The 14,735-nt window shown below is 57.7% G+C and overlaps 3 protein-coding genes across 3 annotated transcripts; 1 reads left to right on the forward strand and 2 right to left on the reverse strand.

Annotated features, from left to right (window-relative positions):
* Positions 1–6,646: 6,646 nt before the first annotated feature.
* Positions 6,647–8,558, reverse strand: TMEM249 (transmembrane protein 249). Its single transcript, XM_006830882.1, has 6 exons — positions 8,547–8,558; positions 7,945–8,095; positions 7,647–7,735; positions 7,276–7,471; positions 7,091–7,176; positions 6,647–6,835 (listed from the first exon to the last, which is right to left on the reverse strand). The coding sequence occupies exons 1-6, from the start codon at positions 8,556–8,558 to the stop codon at positions 6,647–6,649; spliced, it is 723 nt and encodes a 240-aa protein (XP_006830945.1).
* A 99-nt stretch (positions 8,559–8,657) lies between these two features.
* On the reverse strand, positions 8,658–11,412 carry FBXL6 (F-box and leucine-rich repeat protein 6). Its single transcript, XM_006830883.1, has 9 exons — positions 11,018–11,412; positions 10,590–10,748; positions 10,379–10,442; positions 10,034–10,165; positions 9,853–9,960; positions 9,660–9,773; positions 9,356–9,587; positions 9,021–9,267; positions 8,658–8,811 (listed from the first exon to the last, which is right to left on the reverse strand). Exons 1-9 carry the CDS (start codon positions 11,410–11,412, stop codon positions 8,658–8,660), a joined length of 1,605 nt encoding a protein of 534 aa, XP_006830946.1.
* Positions 11,413–12,377: 965 nt separating this feature from the next.
* Positions 12,378–13,980, forward strand: SLC52A1 (solute carrier family 52 (riboflavin transporter), member 1). Its single transcript, XM_006830779.1, has 4 exons — positions 12,378–12,507; positions 12,592–13,477; positions 13,555–13,678; positions 13,768–13,980. The coding sequence occupies exons 1-4, from the start codon at positions 12,378–12,380 to the stop codon at positions 13,978–13,980; spliced, it is 1,353 nt and encodes a 450-aa protein (XP_006830842.1).
* The last annotated feature ends 755 nt before the right edge of the window (positions 13,981–14,735 follow it).

Below are 14,735 nucleotides of genomic sequence, written 5' to 3' on the forward strand. Positions count from 1 at the left end.
GTGATGCCTGAAATGGAGCCAGAGATGATGGCGTGGAGCGATGGAGCAGCTGGAGACTTTAGATCCAGAGAGGGAGAGCGACTGTGTGCTGAAGACCTTGGGGGTACGTGGGAAGGATTGCATGGAGGAGATTGTAACCATGGCAGTGAGATGATATACGATAGAATGAATGTAAAATTAATGTTCTCCCATGTAAACTATCATATAATTCACAATAAAACATTTAAGAAAAAAAAACAGATAATGGAATTTCTCCATAAAAAAAAAAAGTTCAGTAATGGTGGCCTGACACCAAGGAGTTCTTATGGTCTCATGGCAAAGGAGGCGTTGTACATGAAGGCAGTTAGGCAGCCTGCCCCTTCTTGTCAGCTGTTGGGCAGCGTAGCCTCACAGGACCATCCTTTTCTTGGATGTCCCTCTCTTTGACCATTGAGACCCCACTCTGGCTAGGCATCTCCTCCACTCCAGGCTCCACCCTCAGTTTCCATTTGTAAAATGGACTCACAGGCTTTGAGTAGCCCCTACCCACCTGTACTGGCTGGCTGCTTTTCAAGACCCTCCCTCAATGCCTGGGGGCTTCCTGGGAGGACAAGAGGGTTGCTGTGTGTGGAGTTAACTGAGAGCTTGTGAGTCATTCCTATTTCATTCACACACCTGCCCCCACAGAGAGGCCATGTTCCTGTGCAGGTCACAGGCATTCATCAGAAAGGAGAGCGGACAGATGTGACGGCTGAGGTATGGACACTGAAGACAGGAAGTGAGGGGTAGTGAGCCTTCCTGGCAGAGAAGAGCATGCCAAGGCCCTGAGGCTGCAGTGGGAGAGGCGTGAGTGAAGCCAGCAGAGGGGAATGAATGTGTCAGGGGCCAGTAAGAACTAACTGAGGCAGGAGAAGAGGAAGGGGCAGAGCCAGGTCTGGTCCCAGAGCAGAGGCTGTAGCGCTCTGGCCCGATTCTAGATGAGGTGGGATCCAGGAGAGCTTTCACAAAGGACAGACATGATTTTAGATTTTAAGTGTCTGAAGGAACAGGGAACCAGCGAGGAGGCTGCAGGGCCCAGGCCACAGCCGTGGCAGAGGCGGGGTGGGTGGTCAGATTCAGAAAATGGGGGTGAGAAAAGGAGAGAAGCATGTTGTATTTCTGGATACCTGGAAGAACAGCGGTGCCTTTATCTGAGAAAGGACTGGCAAGCTAAGGACAGATTGAGGAACCGGGTGGTCTGAGTTTTTGGTTTTGCTTTTATTTTTTGAGGCAGGGGGTGAAATATATATAAGAAAACATTTGCCATTTTAATCATTTTTACTTGCACATTTCAGTGAAATTGATTCCACTCACTGTACAACCGGCATTGGTCTGCTTTTCAGATGCTTCCCATTACGTTCAAGTTTCTTAGGTCTATACTTCGGAGCAGAATTGTTGGGTCACATATATGGTGATTCTGTGCTTCACTTTTTGAGGGACCACCATGCTGTTTTCAAGGCGGCTGGACCATTTTACAGGAGCATGCTTGTTTTGGTTTACTTTAACTTCTTATTGTAACTTTGGACTCCTGGTGTGGCGCTGACTTTGTGAACCACAAAGTCAGCGGTTCAAACCCACCAACTGCTCCTCGGAAACCCTGTACAGGGTCAACATGAGTCAGAGCTGACTTGCGGGCACTTAACTTACAGAGAAAACCAGTTTTCCATTCAACAACTCGCACACATTTTGTTTCAGGCTGCAGACTGCAATCTTGCAATGTAACATCACTCATCCACTTTCTCACTGTTTCCTACTTCCATTCTTCCTTCTTTCCTAGCTTTTCTGCCTTCTGAACTTGGTCCTTGAGCAGGCGCTTCCCTGTTGATCTCAAATGGATGATTGTTCTAAGGAGTGAATCCCTTCCTCCTGCTACTTGATTATATAGACCTGTCTATTGTTTCACTGAACATGGAGCGAGTTCATTTTCAGTCCAGTCCCCATCTGACCAACGAGCCCGGTCTGTTTTATGACCTTGAGTTTTGTTCCACATTTTCCTCCTATTCCGAGCAATTTGTGGTTGTAGCCGGGCACTGATTAGTCAGGAGTTTGGTTTTTGACTCCTTCATCTTGAGATGCCTGAGCTCCGTGAAGATGGATTTGACAATTCTGGAGAGAGATCTAGCTGACCTCAGATCAGCATGTGGCCCACACTGAAACACGCCAGGTGGCACCACCAGGAAAAGAAGAGAGGCCTAGGGCTCGGTCAGCAGTGGGGGCTGTGAGGGGGTGGTCAGAGTGGAAGGAAGCATGAGAGAATGTGAGGCTAGAAGATGAAGGGGTTAGGGAGGAGTGACCCACACATGGTCTGTCGTGGTGACCCGGATAGGAGCTATTTGAGTGGCATGTGGGTAGAACAGAAATGGTAGTTGTTGAGCTTTTCCTTCAAAGGAAAGAAAGAGGCGTCGCAATGGCTTGAGGTAAGGTGGGTGTGTCTTGAAGACTAGTAACAGTCACAGAAAATTTGTCTTTGAGGAGCAGCCTAGTGGCCAGTGGGCCAGCAAGCATTAAGTAGGAGTCTGATGCAAGATGAAGCCAGAGGGCAGTGAGAGCGATGGATGAAGCTGGACGCAGGACACTGTGGGCAGTGCCTTGAGTGATGAAAGTGGGGTCTAGTGGCTATGGGAGGGCTGCTAGCACAGGTGTGCATCTAGGGGCCAGGTGCTAATGGGTGCTGGCTGGTGGGCGTCCAAGGTCACATCTCTTCTGCTTGGTTCTGTTTTTTCAGCAGAGTGGGAAACAGGGACTTCAGCTGAGACTGGGTGTGGAAGGAAGGCAGGGATGAGGCAGAGAAGGTGGTAGTGGTGCCCCAGAGGAGGCAATGCTACAGGATTTCTAGCAGTACCAAGGCCTGTAAGACGAGAGGGTAGTCACTTGAAAGTGTCTAGCAGGCATGCATTTTCTCCTGGTGCCCAGGATCAGTGGCTGGTAAGCAGTTGAGCTGGCTTATCCTGGTTTGGGGTTTTGCTAGATGAACTGAGAAGGGCACAGGGGCATGGTGGTGACTACGTCCTCTGCACTGCGTGGGGTTAGATGGGGAATGGGTGAGGACAAGCGGAGACCCCGGGAAAGGGTAAACTGGGAGGAGGAGGTGCTAGGCAGAAAATGGATTTTGGAATTGAAACGGGGGAGCAGTCATTGGTAATGACAGTGTCAGGGGTCCTCGAGTGAGTAACCATCAGGAGACAGAGGACAAGGTCATAGGTGGGACAAGAAGGATGTGAGGTTTAGAGACAGGAGGCCAAGGTGAAGGGGAGCCAAAGCAAATACAGATAAGGGGTGACACCGTCAGCAAAGGGTGTGCTCAAGGGTCCCCCTGGGACTTGTTGAGGGGTGGTCTGCAGCCAGCATAGTGGAGCAAGCAGTTGGGATCCACTTCTGGGCCAGGGTGTTGAGATCTGGGAGAGAAAGCCGCCCCAGAGAGGGATCGCTCCTGTGGACTGGGAGAGCAGGAAGAGGGGCTGCACCCTAAGAAGGCACTACCTACTTTGCATAGTGAGGCCCATGGGGACAAGGTCAGTTCAGAAAGACCCTGTCCCGGCTAGGGAGGTCTGGGAAGGCTGAGCTGATACATGAGACCAGTAAAACCAAAAAGCAAATACCAGAGGAGTAAGAGAGATGACTTAGAGAAAAAAAAAAATCCTGAGACCCAGAAGTGGTTAGTTAGCAGGTGACCCAGGACACAAGAAATAAGACACCTTAGAAGGAACCAAAGAAAAGCAAATTGGAACACCTAAATGTGAGTGTCCCAAGTTTTAGAAAAGGTTTCATGATAGAACATATCCAATCTACTTAAAAGTGCAGATATTATCAAATTTACACCAAGGTGAGGAGCCCCCCGGGGGCTACCCCCACCCTCCCAAGAACCCACTCAGCCCTGCTGCCTTACTCTCATCCTTTTGAAAAAAACTCCAGACGTCTCATTATGAAATGACATGTTTCTGTTACTAAGCAAATATATGAGGGATTTAGCCAAGGTCAGGAGAGTGGTCAGCTAGGGGGTGGCTGCTTTTGGCAAGCCTACTGGACCAGCCACTTAACATGCTGTGGGCAGAGCCAGCTCTCAGCCTCCTGTGTCCAGGGTCTCCAGCTAGCCCCAAGTGGCTCAGGTACCACGTGCTTTCAGGAGGGTAAGCCTTGGGTAAGGTTGTCTTTTTAAAAACACTGGAGAAAGAATTTCCAAGCAGGGAGTGTACATAGCTCAAGTGAACAGGTGGGTGTGTTTCCACAAATGTGTCCCCATGTACCCACAGCCCTGTCCATACACAGATCCGGTCCACTGTCCCACCCCCCTGCCCTTCCTCCTCCAGGGGATTTTAAGGAGGAACTTCTGGAAAAGAGGGAGGGACAAGATGTCACCACCAGAGGGCAGCAACAGCAAAGGTGGGACACTTCACCTGCTGGGCCCAGGAACCTGGTGTTCCTCCTCCAACATGGGCCTCCCTCCCCTCTCCCTGTGTACCCACCTGCCCCTTAGCTCCACACTCAGCTCTGCCTGCCTGCTCCCCACACATTTATGGGCGACTCGAGCGAGCAAGAGTGCCCATGGGCACGACCTCCTCCCCAACACCACTCCCATCCTTGTCCGGGGCCTCTCCACTGTTCTCATTCTCACAGGACAGCACTCTGTCATTCCCTCCATCCAAGGCCACCCAGGCCCCTTGATTGTCCCCATTGCCCCTTTCAGGGTGGACATGTGATGTAGGACCCCTATTTTTCACTCTCCCAGAAAGGGCTGGTCCAAAGCCACATCCTCTTAGGGAACCCATTTTAACACCATGAAGAATGACTCCATGTTCCAACTCCAGAACCCCTGGTGAGTAACAATGACCTTTACGGCTGGCACCCAGCTCTGCCTACCCAGTTCCCTGCTCCTCCCTCCCATGGGTGCTGTGAGGGGCTCCAGCTCACGGTGTCCTCCTTGGAGACCTCAAACAGCTACAACTGGGGCCAAGAGTGTCTGAGAAGGTAGGCAAGGGGTTTGGAAGCTGGCTGTCGGTGAGGGGCGCTGCAAGTCGTTAGGCCTTTTACAGTGGCAAAATGAACTCACCCCAGAGGGCAGGAGTGTGCGTGAGTCTGAGAAACTGAAACCCAGTACCCCCTGAGCAGACTTTCTTTCTCTCACCCACAGCCAGCTCTCCAGCAAATCGTGCACCCATGCCTTTAAGACTTAGCTAGGCATGAGCCCAGCTGTCCAAGCTGAGCAGCCTCCCAGAATCCAAGGGGGTGGCATGTACCCTTTGGCTCCATCAATGCTGACCAGCAGCATCACCCCACCCAGTCTGTCCCAACTGCTCACTCCTCACCATTTCCCACTGCACTCAACTCCTCAGCTGTCAGCCTCTTTGGTAGAAGCTGGTTCCCATCTTCTAGGGGAGGGGTTCCAGCCCTCAACCCTGCTGTAGAGACAGGCAGTGTGCCGGTGTCCCTGTGGGGTTAGCCAGCCTCCAGACCTGGAATTAGCCTGGGTGCTGACCCGGGTTGCAGACAGGCTGCGAGGGTGTCAGTCTGGGATTGGAGTGCTGTCAGTGACTTGAAATTCTCAGAGGTTTTTTAATAAGTGCCTCCTCATTATCATTCTGTACCAGGCCCAGCAAATTATGTAGCTGATTCTGATCCTAGGGACACTCAAATGACACATGTCTGATGCCTGTGATCACCAGCCTGGCCCTGAGACTGACCGGAGAGAGCCATTAAACCTCACTGCCTTCCTAGTCCTGCTGCCCAGGCTGCATCAGATACGGAAGTGAGTTTTTAAGGAAGCTCCCCAGGTGAGAGGATATAGGCAAGGGTTCCCAACATGGCCACCGAGACCACACAGCCAGCAGGCCTGTCTCCTGGCAGGCATCTCTGGACAACCTACTCCCTAGGGCTTGTTGTTGTTGTAGTTGTTATGTGCCGTGGAGTCGGTTCCAACTCACAGTGACCCTGCACAAGGTTTCTGAGGCTGTAAATCTTTACGGGAGCAGAAAGCCTCATCTTTCTCCTGTGGAACGGCTGGTAGTTTCGAACTGCTGACCTTGCGGTTCACAGCCCGATTCGTAACCACTACGCTACCAGAACTCTAGGTAGCAGCAATTTAATTTGGGTGTGTGTTGCTGACCCCCCCAGGCACAGGGTTTGTCTAGGGCCTTGTTGCATCCCACTGATGACCGGCCCAGTGTAGACCAATCAGATTCCAACTCCTGGTCACATCTCTGAAGGCAGGTAGGCCAGGTTCTGGTCACCCATCTTAAGGGGAGGGGGGTGGGAGCCCAAGGTTGGTAGGAGTGATATGCAGGTGGCCCCAAGGGGCTGTGGGTCCTGCATCTGTCCCATGATAGGCCCACCTTCTAAGATCCATGCTGCCCCTGATTCCTACCCCACATTGTTCTTCATACATAAACTCTGGCGGCCAGGCGTTTGGTCCAGGTAGAACCCTGGAAGGTGTAGGCTAAGGGAAGACCCTGGAAGGTGTCTCCTCCCTCTCCCACTAGCATCCCCTGCAGACAGAGAGAGAGACTCTGCGGTCCAAAAAACCCTGGGTTCAAAGGCAGCTGTATTGCAGGGAAAGCCAGTGGGTAGGACTGGAGCGCTGTCAGCCCTGGGTCCGGGTGGACTAGGGAATGGGTTGAGATTCAGGTACACTGCGTCACACGTCCAGGTCAGACAGAGACCGCTTGACCTGGTTGTAGGTGTGATCCTTTCGAAGCACAATGCCTGGGATGTGGGTGGCTCCCAGCGGCCAATGGCGGACCACATGCCGATAGGATGTGGTAACGTAGTCAAAGTAGTTAATGTTGAGCTTCCGGGCAATGTGGCGGCCCAAGAATTCCATTTGCTGTGTAGTGTAGCGGCAGTACTCAGCTCTTACAGGGTCAGGAAAGATCCCTCCAGGTGTCACCCCCGCCAGGTCACTGGTCCCAGCCCTCGACCCCCGCCCCCTTTCACTCACCGTTAGTCTGCTGAACGGGAGTCCTAAAGCCCTAAACGTTGTTAAACTAATTTTGTCCCAAGGAAGGGGAGGCACGCCCTATGAGGGGCGTGTTGGGGGAGGCAGGGCGGGGCCTACCTACCTACCTCCCTTCCTCCCTACCTCGTAGCGCTCAGACAGCTGCACCAACACCAGCGGCTCCAGCTTGTGGCCGCATAGGACAAGCTGGAAGAAGCACCTTCCGTGGGCTGGCGGGACAGACAGACAGACAGACGGGCGGGCGATTGGAGCTCAGCCTTTGAACCCTTCCCGGGTCCTCTCCATGCCCCACCCGTCCCGCGGGTCACCGTCAGAGCTGAGTGCCAGGCGAACGTAGATCAGGTGCAAGGGGCCCTGAAACACTGTGTGGCCCTGAATAGAGAATTGGTACAGGCCGCGCATGTGGTTCAGTACTAGGCGACGCCGTGGCAGTGAGGAGACCATGAGCCACAGGCCCATGACCACGCCGTACACCGGTAAGCCCCATGGCTGCTGGTCCCGCACCTGCGGAGCACGTGGGAAGTCAGTCAGCTAGGCTGCCAAGTGCTCAAGTGGGCGGTCACTCAGGAAGGGGAGCGGGCACCCAGGGACCGGCGCTTGGGGAGGGCTCTCTGGGGTTGGACACGGAGTGGTGGAGATCCCGCCCTAAGAGGGTGGGGTAAGGCCCAGGAGCGCAGACCTTAAAGGAGAAGCTGACTAGGAAGAGGCTGACAACGAAGAGCAGCGCCCCTTTCCACAGAGTGTCCAGGTAGTACTCGAGCACGAAAACTGGGGGCGGCGCAGCCCGTGAGGATCGCCGGAATGGGGGCGCTCGGGGCTGCAGTCTGCGTCCTGACTTAGCCGAATCCTATCTGCGCTATCCCTCTCAACTTTGCCCCTTCCCCCAGCCGGCCTGAGGTCTAAACTCGGCTTCGCAGCATCCCTTCCAGGCGCCCCCAGCATCTCTAGGTTCCACCTCGGCCCCACCCCACACACACCATTAGGTTGCTGCCTAGTGAAAGGGTAGAAGCTGTTGCTCTTGAGATGCTTGGCCAGGGTGCGCTCGGTGCGGAAGCATCCCAGCGCCCAGAGCTGGAAGCGGTTCCCACCGGAGGTAGTGGGCAGGCCGCTGATCTGGCCCTTGGAGACCTGGATAGGCACCGGTTATCAGTTAGGCCGCCTCACCAGCACCCAACCGCAGTGACGCTCATACCTGGGGGGTGACACTATCCAGGACTGCAATTCAGACAGAGCACACAGGTGAAGGGCGCAAGGCCAGGCGGCTGACCACGCCAGGCCGCGCACAGGTTCTATAAATTCTGGGCTGCACATTCTAGAACGGGCCTCCTATTGGCCTTCATTCTAGGTCCGACGTCAGGCCCTGTGGTGGGCGTGTACTTCTTGCCCCACCCCTCCCTCATAGGAGGCCTGGGTTCAGCTCTGCTGGAACCCCGGCCTGCCGCCACCAGGAACAGTAAGTACATCAGTGTGACATGTGGCACACAGTGCAAGACAACGGCCCAACACAGGCGCACTGACAACCCCGTGGCCACCCCCAGGCTGGGTTGGCACCGGGCCCTCCGTGGTCCCTCACCCCTACCTCAAGGATCATCCATAGTTCTTAAAAAAGTTTATTGTAACAAAATACTTCAATATTCAAAACTGGTTAGCAATATAAGGCCAGAGTGGCAGAGGGGCTCGGAGTCTGAAGCTACTTAGCTGGGGATGGGGGGCTGCTGAGCAGCTGCTCCAAGCACCACTGCACCTCTTCCAAGCCCCTGTAGGCCCGCTTCAGGCCCCGGGGAAGACAGCGGCAGGACTCCAGGTTGAGGTACGCCAAGCCTGGGCAGCTGCTTATCACAGAGCTGTGGTAGCAGAACAGGACCATGGGACTGGAAGCTGTCCCCAGCCCCTAGTGACCTCATCACCTACAGCCCAGGATCCTTAGCAGCCCAGAGCCTACATGGACCACCCGAAGGCCAATCCCAAGCAGGGGCTTGGCCAGCATGTACTCCCCTCTGACCCCCAAGCTGAACACTCCATCCCCACACTGGGCAGGCAGGCAGGGGCTGACCTGACTGTACCGGCTGTGACCCGTGTGCCCCTGAGGTTGAGGGAACACAGGGCGGGGTGTGAGCCCCCAGAGGCACGGGAGAAGGCGGCTAGGGCCTGATCCAGGTCCACCTCACTGAAGCCCTGGCCGCTCAAGTCCAGTTCCCGCAAGGTGCAGTACCACTTCTGGGTCAGCAGGGGACTGCCCTCCTTGACGAGTGTCAAGCGGTCAGACATGCCATACAAGCCCAGGTACAAGTGTTCCAGCTCTGGAGGGAGAAGGGGCAGCATGAGCTTCCCGAGCACAGGGCCTCCACAATCCACCAAACCAGCCCCCTACTGCCCAGGGTGGCTGACCCTGACAGGGCAGATGGTGCAGGCCAGCCGGCGTGACACGGGCACAGCCTCGAAGATCCAGCAGACGCAGGCGGGGGGAGCCATGCAGTAGACGGCCCAGGACCTCATTGCTCACAAAGTTGCAGGTGGAGCTGGCGAGGCAGAGTTCCTCCAGGCTGGGGAAGCCTGGGCCTGGGGTTACCCCACGCCCAGAAGGCTTGGGTAGCCACACCAGATTCAGCAGTCGCAGCACCTAAGGGTGAGGCTCAGGCTATGGATGGGGAGTGGGGGGATGAGCAGTCGAGGGAGACAGGGTGGTAGGTACCTGCAACTGGGGGCAGCCTTTCTGTAGGGCCTCCACTGGCAGCTGCAGGGGGGTGGTGTTACGGCTTAGACCAGTGCTCACATCGAGGACTTGGAGCTGGGGACAGTTCCTGCCCTGAAAGGATGGGGGGGCTCAGGGAGCTGGCTGGGCCCTGGACTTAGCATCTGGCTGTGCCCACCCATCACCAACCTACCAGCAGTGCGCCCAGGATGGCTGTGGTCTGGGAGCTGTAGGTCAGCCACAGCCTGCGCATCCGGGGCCCCACCTCCTCCAAGAAACTGGTAACAGCTGTAGACTCCACCTGGGGGCCCAGCACAGGGGTGCCTGTCACCTCAGCCCCGTTTCTTCAGAGCCCCTGGGGACACCGGGCTCACCGTCGAGTGCTGCAGATCCAGGCTGTGGAGCTGGGGACAGGCTTTGGCCAGCATGACCAGGATGTCGGGGGTCAACCCGTGGCAGTCGGAAAGCTTGAGGAAGGTGAGCCGAGAGCAGGACTCGCTAGCCAGCTGTGGCAGAGGGGGCCAGGAGAGGGTAGAGCAGGCTTCACTTCACAGCTGTCTTCTGCCCATACCTGGGTACCCCGATCTCTGACACCACCCTTCTGAGGTACAGGTCAGACACTGCTGGAGGAGACACCAGCAGCCCAAATCCGACCCCTGTCGTACCTGACACACTCCCTGGAGTGCCACACTGGTTTGCAGGGTCGCCTCCACACTCACCTTCAACACAGGGGACACCTGGCACTTCCAGTGAAGGAGGGTCAGCCTCTGCAGTTGGGAGAACCTGGGCCGACAGCAGAGGCAGACTTGTCTCTGTGTCCCCAAAAGGCCCCCCTCCCGGCCTGATGTAGGGGTATATAGGAGGGCGTCTAGGGCTATCCACACCCCATACAGGCGGAATGAGGAGAGAAGACCAAAGGGAACCCCTCACCTGTTGGGTATAAGCCATTCCAAGGATGCAAGCAACTTCTTCTCCGCCTTGGCTCCACCTTTGGTGGAGCGGCCTGCCAGTGGGGGCGACAGGGTCACGGTGTGCCAGAGCGAGGGCTGGGAGGCGGCCTCGTGCCAGCGTCGGCACACCCGCGCAGCCCTGGGAAACAGTTGCGATGAGAGGCTAGGTCCCTGTTAGGGTGCTCATCCGGGACTGCCGCTGCGGGATTCCCTTAAGAGAGGAACCTACTTTCGCAAGTCTCGGACCACGACAGACACTCCAGCTCAAAAGCCAGGTACCTGGGCTCCAACTGGCCCACCTGAGTGACGGCAACTTATGACTGGATGCCCAGGTACAGTGTGTGTGCGCTCTGTCCCCACTCCCGCCCCAGCTGCAGGCTCATCCTGGGGGCCCGGATGTCGTGGTACCTGCCGAGGAAGGGCATGGGCCCCTCAGCCGCCACCAGCAGTCCAAAAATCTGCACCAGGATTTCCAAGGGGAGCCGGTCGCCCCAGCCCGGGTCGGGCCCCTGCTCGGGCTCGGGCTCGGGCTCGGGCCGAGATCTGGCCTTGGCTGCGGCGGCGCGGGGACCCGAGGCCGGCTGGCGCTGTGCACGGCGGGCGGCGCGTCTCTGTGAGTGGGCGCGGACCGGTCCGGAGTCGGGCAGCACCAGCAACATGCTGTCCGCCTGCAGTAAGTGGAACCCGGAACCACTCGGTGCTAGCCGCTCCCACCACCAGTCCTCGGCCGAGCCAACCCGGGCCTGAGCCGGCGGCGCGCCCCGGGGCCTGCGCCGGGCCCGTCGGGCCGCCCCGGGAGCCATGAACCGCTTGGCTGGAAGGGTGGGCCGCGGGGAACGGAGGCGAGAGGCTGAAACGAACCGGTTAGGGACCCGGTGCCTACCTCCGCCCTGTTTGGCTCCGCGGCCCACGACTCTCTACTTCCGGGGCGGGACTTCCGGCGTATGGGCCATTCTGGGGCCGAGCCCGCTGGCTGTAACTTATTGGTTCCCGGTGTATCGGCGGAAAAGTGCCAGCCCCGGCTCTCGCTGAGCCGCAGCTCTTGGTCCCGCTTGCTCCGGGCGGGGCCCGCATCCTTGGGGTGGATGCAGCGCCCCTCACAGCGCTGAGTAGGGGCCGGCCGCTGGGTGAGAAGCACGCAGGGTACAGGACCCGGAGGCGCAAGGACCTCGGCGCACCTGGCGACTGTCCCGGCGCCCACCTGACGCGTGCAAGGGGGCGGTGCCGGGGCCGCTGCTCTGGACTGAGCCGCCTCGGCCACTCCCCTCCTCCATTTCTGTCTTGGCTCCTGTCTCGGTGGGTGTCGCTGAAGCCACGAACTCACAGGTGGGCGCAGAAACTCTAGGGGTGTGTGGCGCCTGGGAGGTGCCCCCGGCCGGGTGTCCTTGTTCCGTGTCTCCTTCGGGGTGAGGGTGGCGGCGACGTTGACAGCTCAGACCCTGGTCTTTGGCGCATAGAAAGATCGGCTTTCCACCACCGTCCCTTGGGGCTGCTCGGATCCTGCTTCTCCACTCGGGGCATTTCTGCGTCCTGTCTCCCGGGCAGGCAGCGTTCCTTGGTACGCTTCGTTGTCTTCTCTCCTGCGCCTTTTTCAGTTCTCTTAGTGGTTTGATCTCTCCTCTGACTGCAATCCTGTGTCCGTTTCTTTCAACTTAGAAGAGACCTTTGGCTTCCAGAAGAGGTGAAGAGGGTCTGCCCTTGACCGAGGTGGAGAGAGCAAAGCTGCAGTCACCTCTACCCTACACTAGAGGGTCTACCTTTGGGCTGCATGGCTGCGCCCCCAGTGGTTCACCTAGTGTTGGCCCACCTGCTGGTGGCTCTCTTTGGCATGGGCTCCTGGGCAGCTGTCAATGGAATCTGGGTGGAGTTGCCTGTGGTGGTCAAGGACCTCCCCGAGGGTGAGTGGACGTCGAAGGGAAGTGGACTGAGGCGCTCGAGGACTTTTGATTGTCTTGCCCCTAACGGGTCTCTCTGCCTTGCAGGTTGGAGTCTCCCCTCATACCTCTCGGTGCTTGTGGCTCTGGGGAACCTGGGTCTGCTGGTGGTGACGCTGTGGGGGCGGCTGGCTTCCGGCAAGGGCGAGCGCACCCGTATCCGTGCAGTGCAGGCGTTGAACGTGATGGGCACAGCTCTGCTGGCTCCCCTATGGCACAGCCTGGCACCAGTAGCAGGACATCCACACTCGGTGGCCTTCCTGACGTTGACTCTAATCCTGGCGCTGGCCTGCTGCGCCTCGAACGTGACTTTCCTGCCTTTCCTGAGCCACTTATCTCCTCCCTTCCTACGATCCTTCTTCTTGGGTCAGGGCCTCAGTGCCCTGCTGCCCTGCATGCTGGCCCTGGCACAGGGGGTTGGACGCCTTGAATGCCCACCAGCCTCCAATAGCACCCAGGGGGTCCCCCACTACTTCCCAGAGCGTTTCTCGGCCACTTCCTTCTTCTGGGCACTGACCGTCCTTCTGGTCACCTCGGCTGCTGCCTTCCATGGTCTGCTGTTGCTCTTGCCATCCCTGCCACCACCGTCTGTACCCACGCGGAGCTCAAGTTCGAGCCTTCAAGTAGGGGCCCCACGAGCTGGTCCTGAGGGGGGGGATGGACAGGAAGAGGTCTTGCCTCTACAGGAGCCACTGAGCCCGGCAGCGGGCACCACCCCCAGCCCCAATCCCAAGGCCCACGGCCTGCTGTCAGCTCGCAGCGGCTGCCTGCTGGGCCTTCTCGCTGTTACCAATGCGCTGACCAATGGGGTGCTGCCTGCTGTACAGAGCTTCTCCTGCCTCCCCTATGGCCGCCTGGCCTACCACTTGGCCGTAGTGCTGGGCAGCACCGCCAACCCACTTGCCTGCTTCCTGGCCATGGGCGTGCTATGCAGGTGCGAAAGAGGGCTGGAGCGCGGGCCCGGGGGAGCAGTCCCAGCACGGCCAGCCCTGAGTCTCCGCTCCCCTGCAGGTCCCTGGCAGTCTTGGCTGCACTCTCTCTGCTGGGTGTACTCTTTGGGACCTACCTGATGACACTCGCCGTCCTAAGCCCCTGCCCACCCTTGGTGGGCACCTCTGTAGGGGTGGTCCTTGTGGTGAGTACCAGCTAACACTACAGCCAGGAGGGGGCCTCGAGGGAGGGGTGGGGGCATCCCTGACCAACCCGCTCCTTGCCCATCCTCAGGTGGTGTCGTGGGTTCTGTGTCTGGGCTTGTTCTCCTATGTGAAGGTGGCAGCGAGCTCCCTGCTCCATGGCGGTGGACGGCAGGCACTGCTGGCAGCAGGTGTGGCCATCCAGGTGGGCTCCCTGCTTGGGGCTGTGGCCATGTTCCCTCCCACCAGTGTCTACCACGTGTTCCGCAGCGGGGAGGACTGCTTGGTCGTGTGTGGCCCCTGAGTTGAGCCATGGGGTTTTCACTGCCCATCTGTCCTTCCTGCTTCTTCAGTGCCTCCGTGTCCACAGTGCCACACACACCTGCACACTCCACACACCTGCACACTCCTCAGGGGACCCTAACACTCAGGCTAAAGTGGGGACCAAAGACCAGGCAGGGTATGGACTTGGCTCCCTGACAACCTGGGCACCTGCTGTAGAATTTACACAATAAAGCTTTTTATCCTTCCTGGTGACAGGTCTGCCAGCTTCCTCCTTCACACAGCTGGAGTGGTGGCCCTGCCTCCCTCCAGAGGACCCTGGCCACCCCCAGACTACTACTATCTATCTATTATATAGGTCTTGAGCCTGCGATCCCCCTCCTTGGAGATTCCCACCAGAGAACTATCTGGAAGTGGGGGAAGGTCACAGCTCCCAGGGCTGGGGACCAGTTTTCTGGGGAGTTCAATAGAACCCCCATCCCCAGTGCCCCTGACCCACAGGTAGCTCCTGGGGGCAGTGAGGGTGGAGCCAGCTGGGGATGAGGGTCAGGTAGGATGGAGCAGTTTTGTCTGGTCTCCTCACATGACATGGGAATAGATGCTTGCCCACTGGTGACTTAGGCCAAGGTTTGGCGTGAGCTGTAGGCCATGGCAGCGGCTAGGTAAGTGGGGCCAGCCCATCTATCCCAGGACACTGGACGCTGTAAACCCATTACTCAGGCTGCCTTCAGCTGGGCCCCTGGTGGGTAGCTCCTGCCCTCAGCAGCCTAAGCCCTG

Source organism: Chrysochloris asiatica, unplaced genomic scaffold (assembly GCF_000296735.1).
Source record: "Chrysochloris asiatica unplaced genomic scaffold, ChrAsi1.0 scaffold00001, whole genome shotgun sequence".
NCBI lineage: Eukaryota > Metazoa > Chordata > Mammalia > Afrosoricida > Chrysochloridae > Chrysochloris > Chrysochloris asiatica.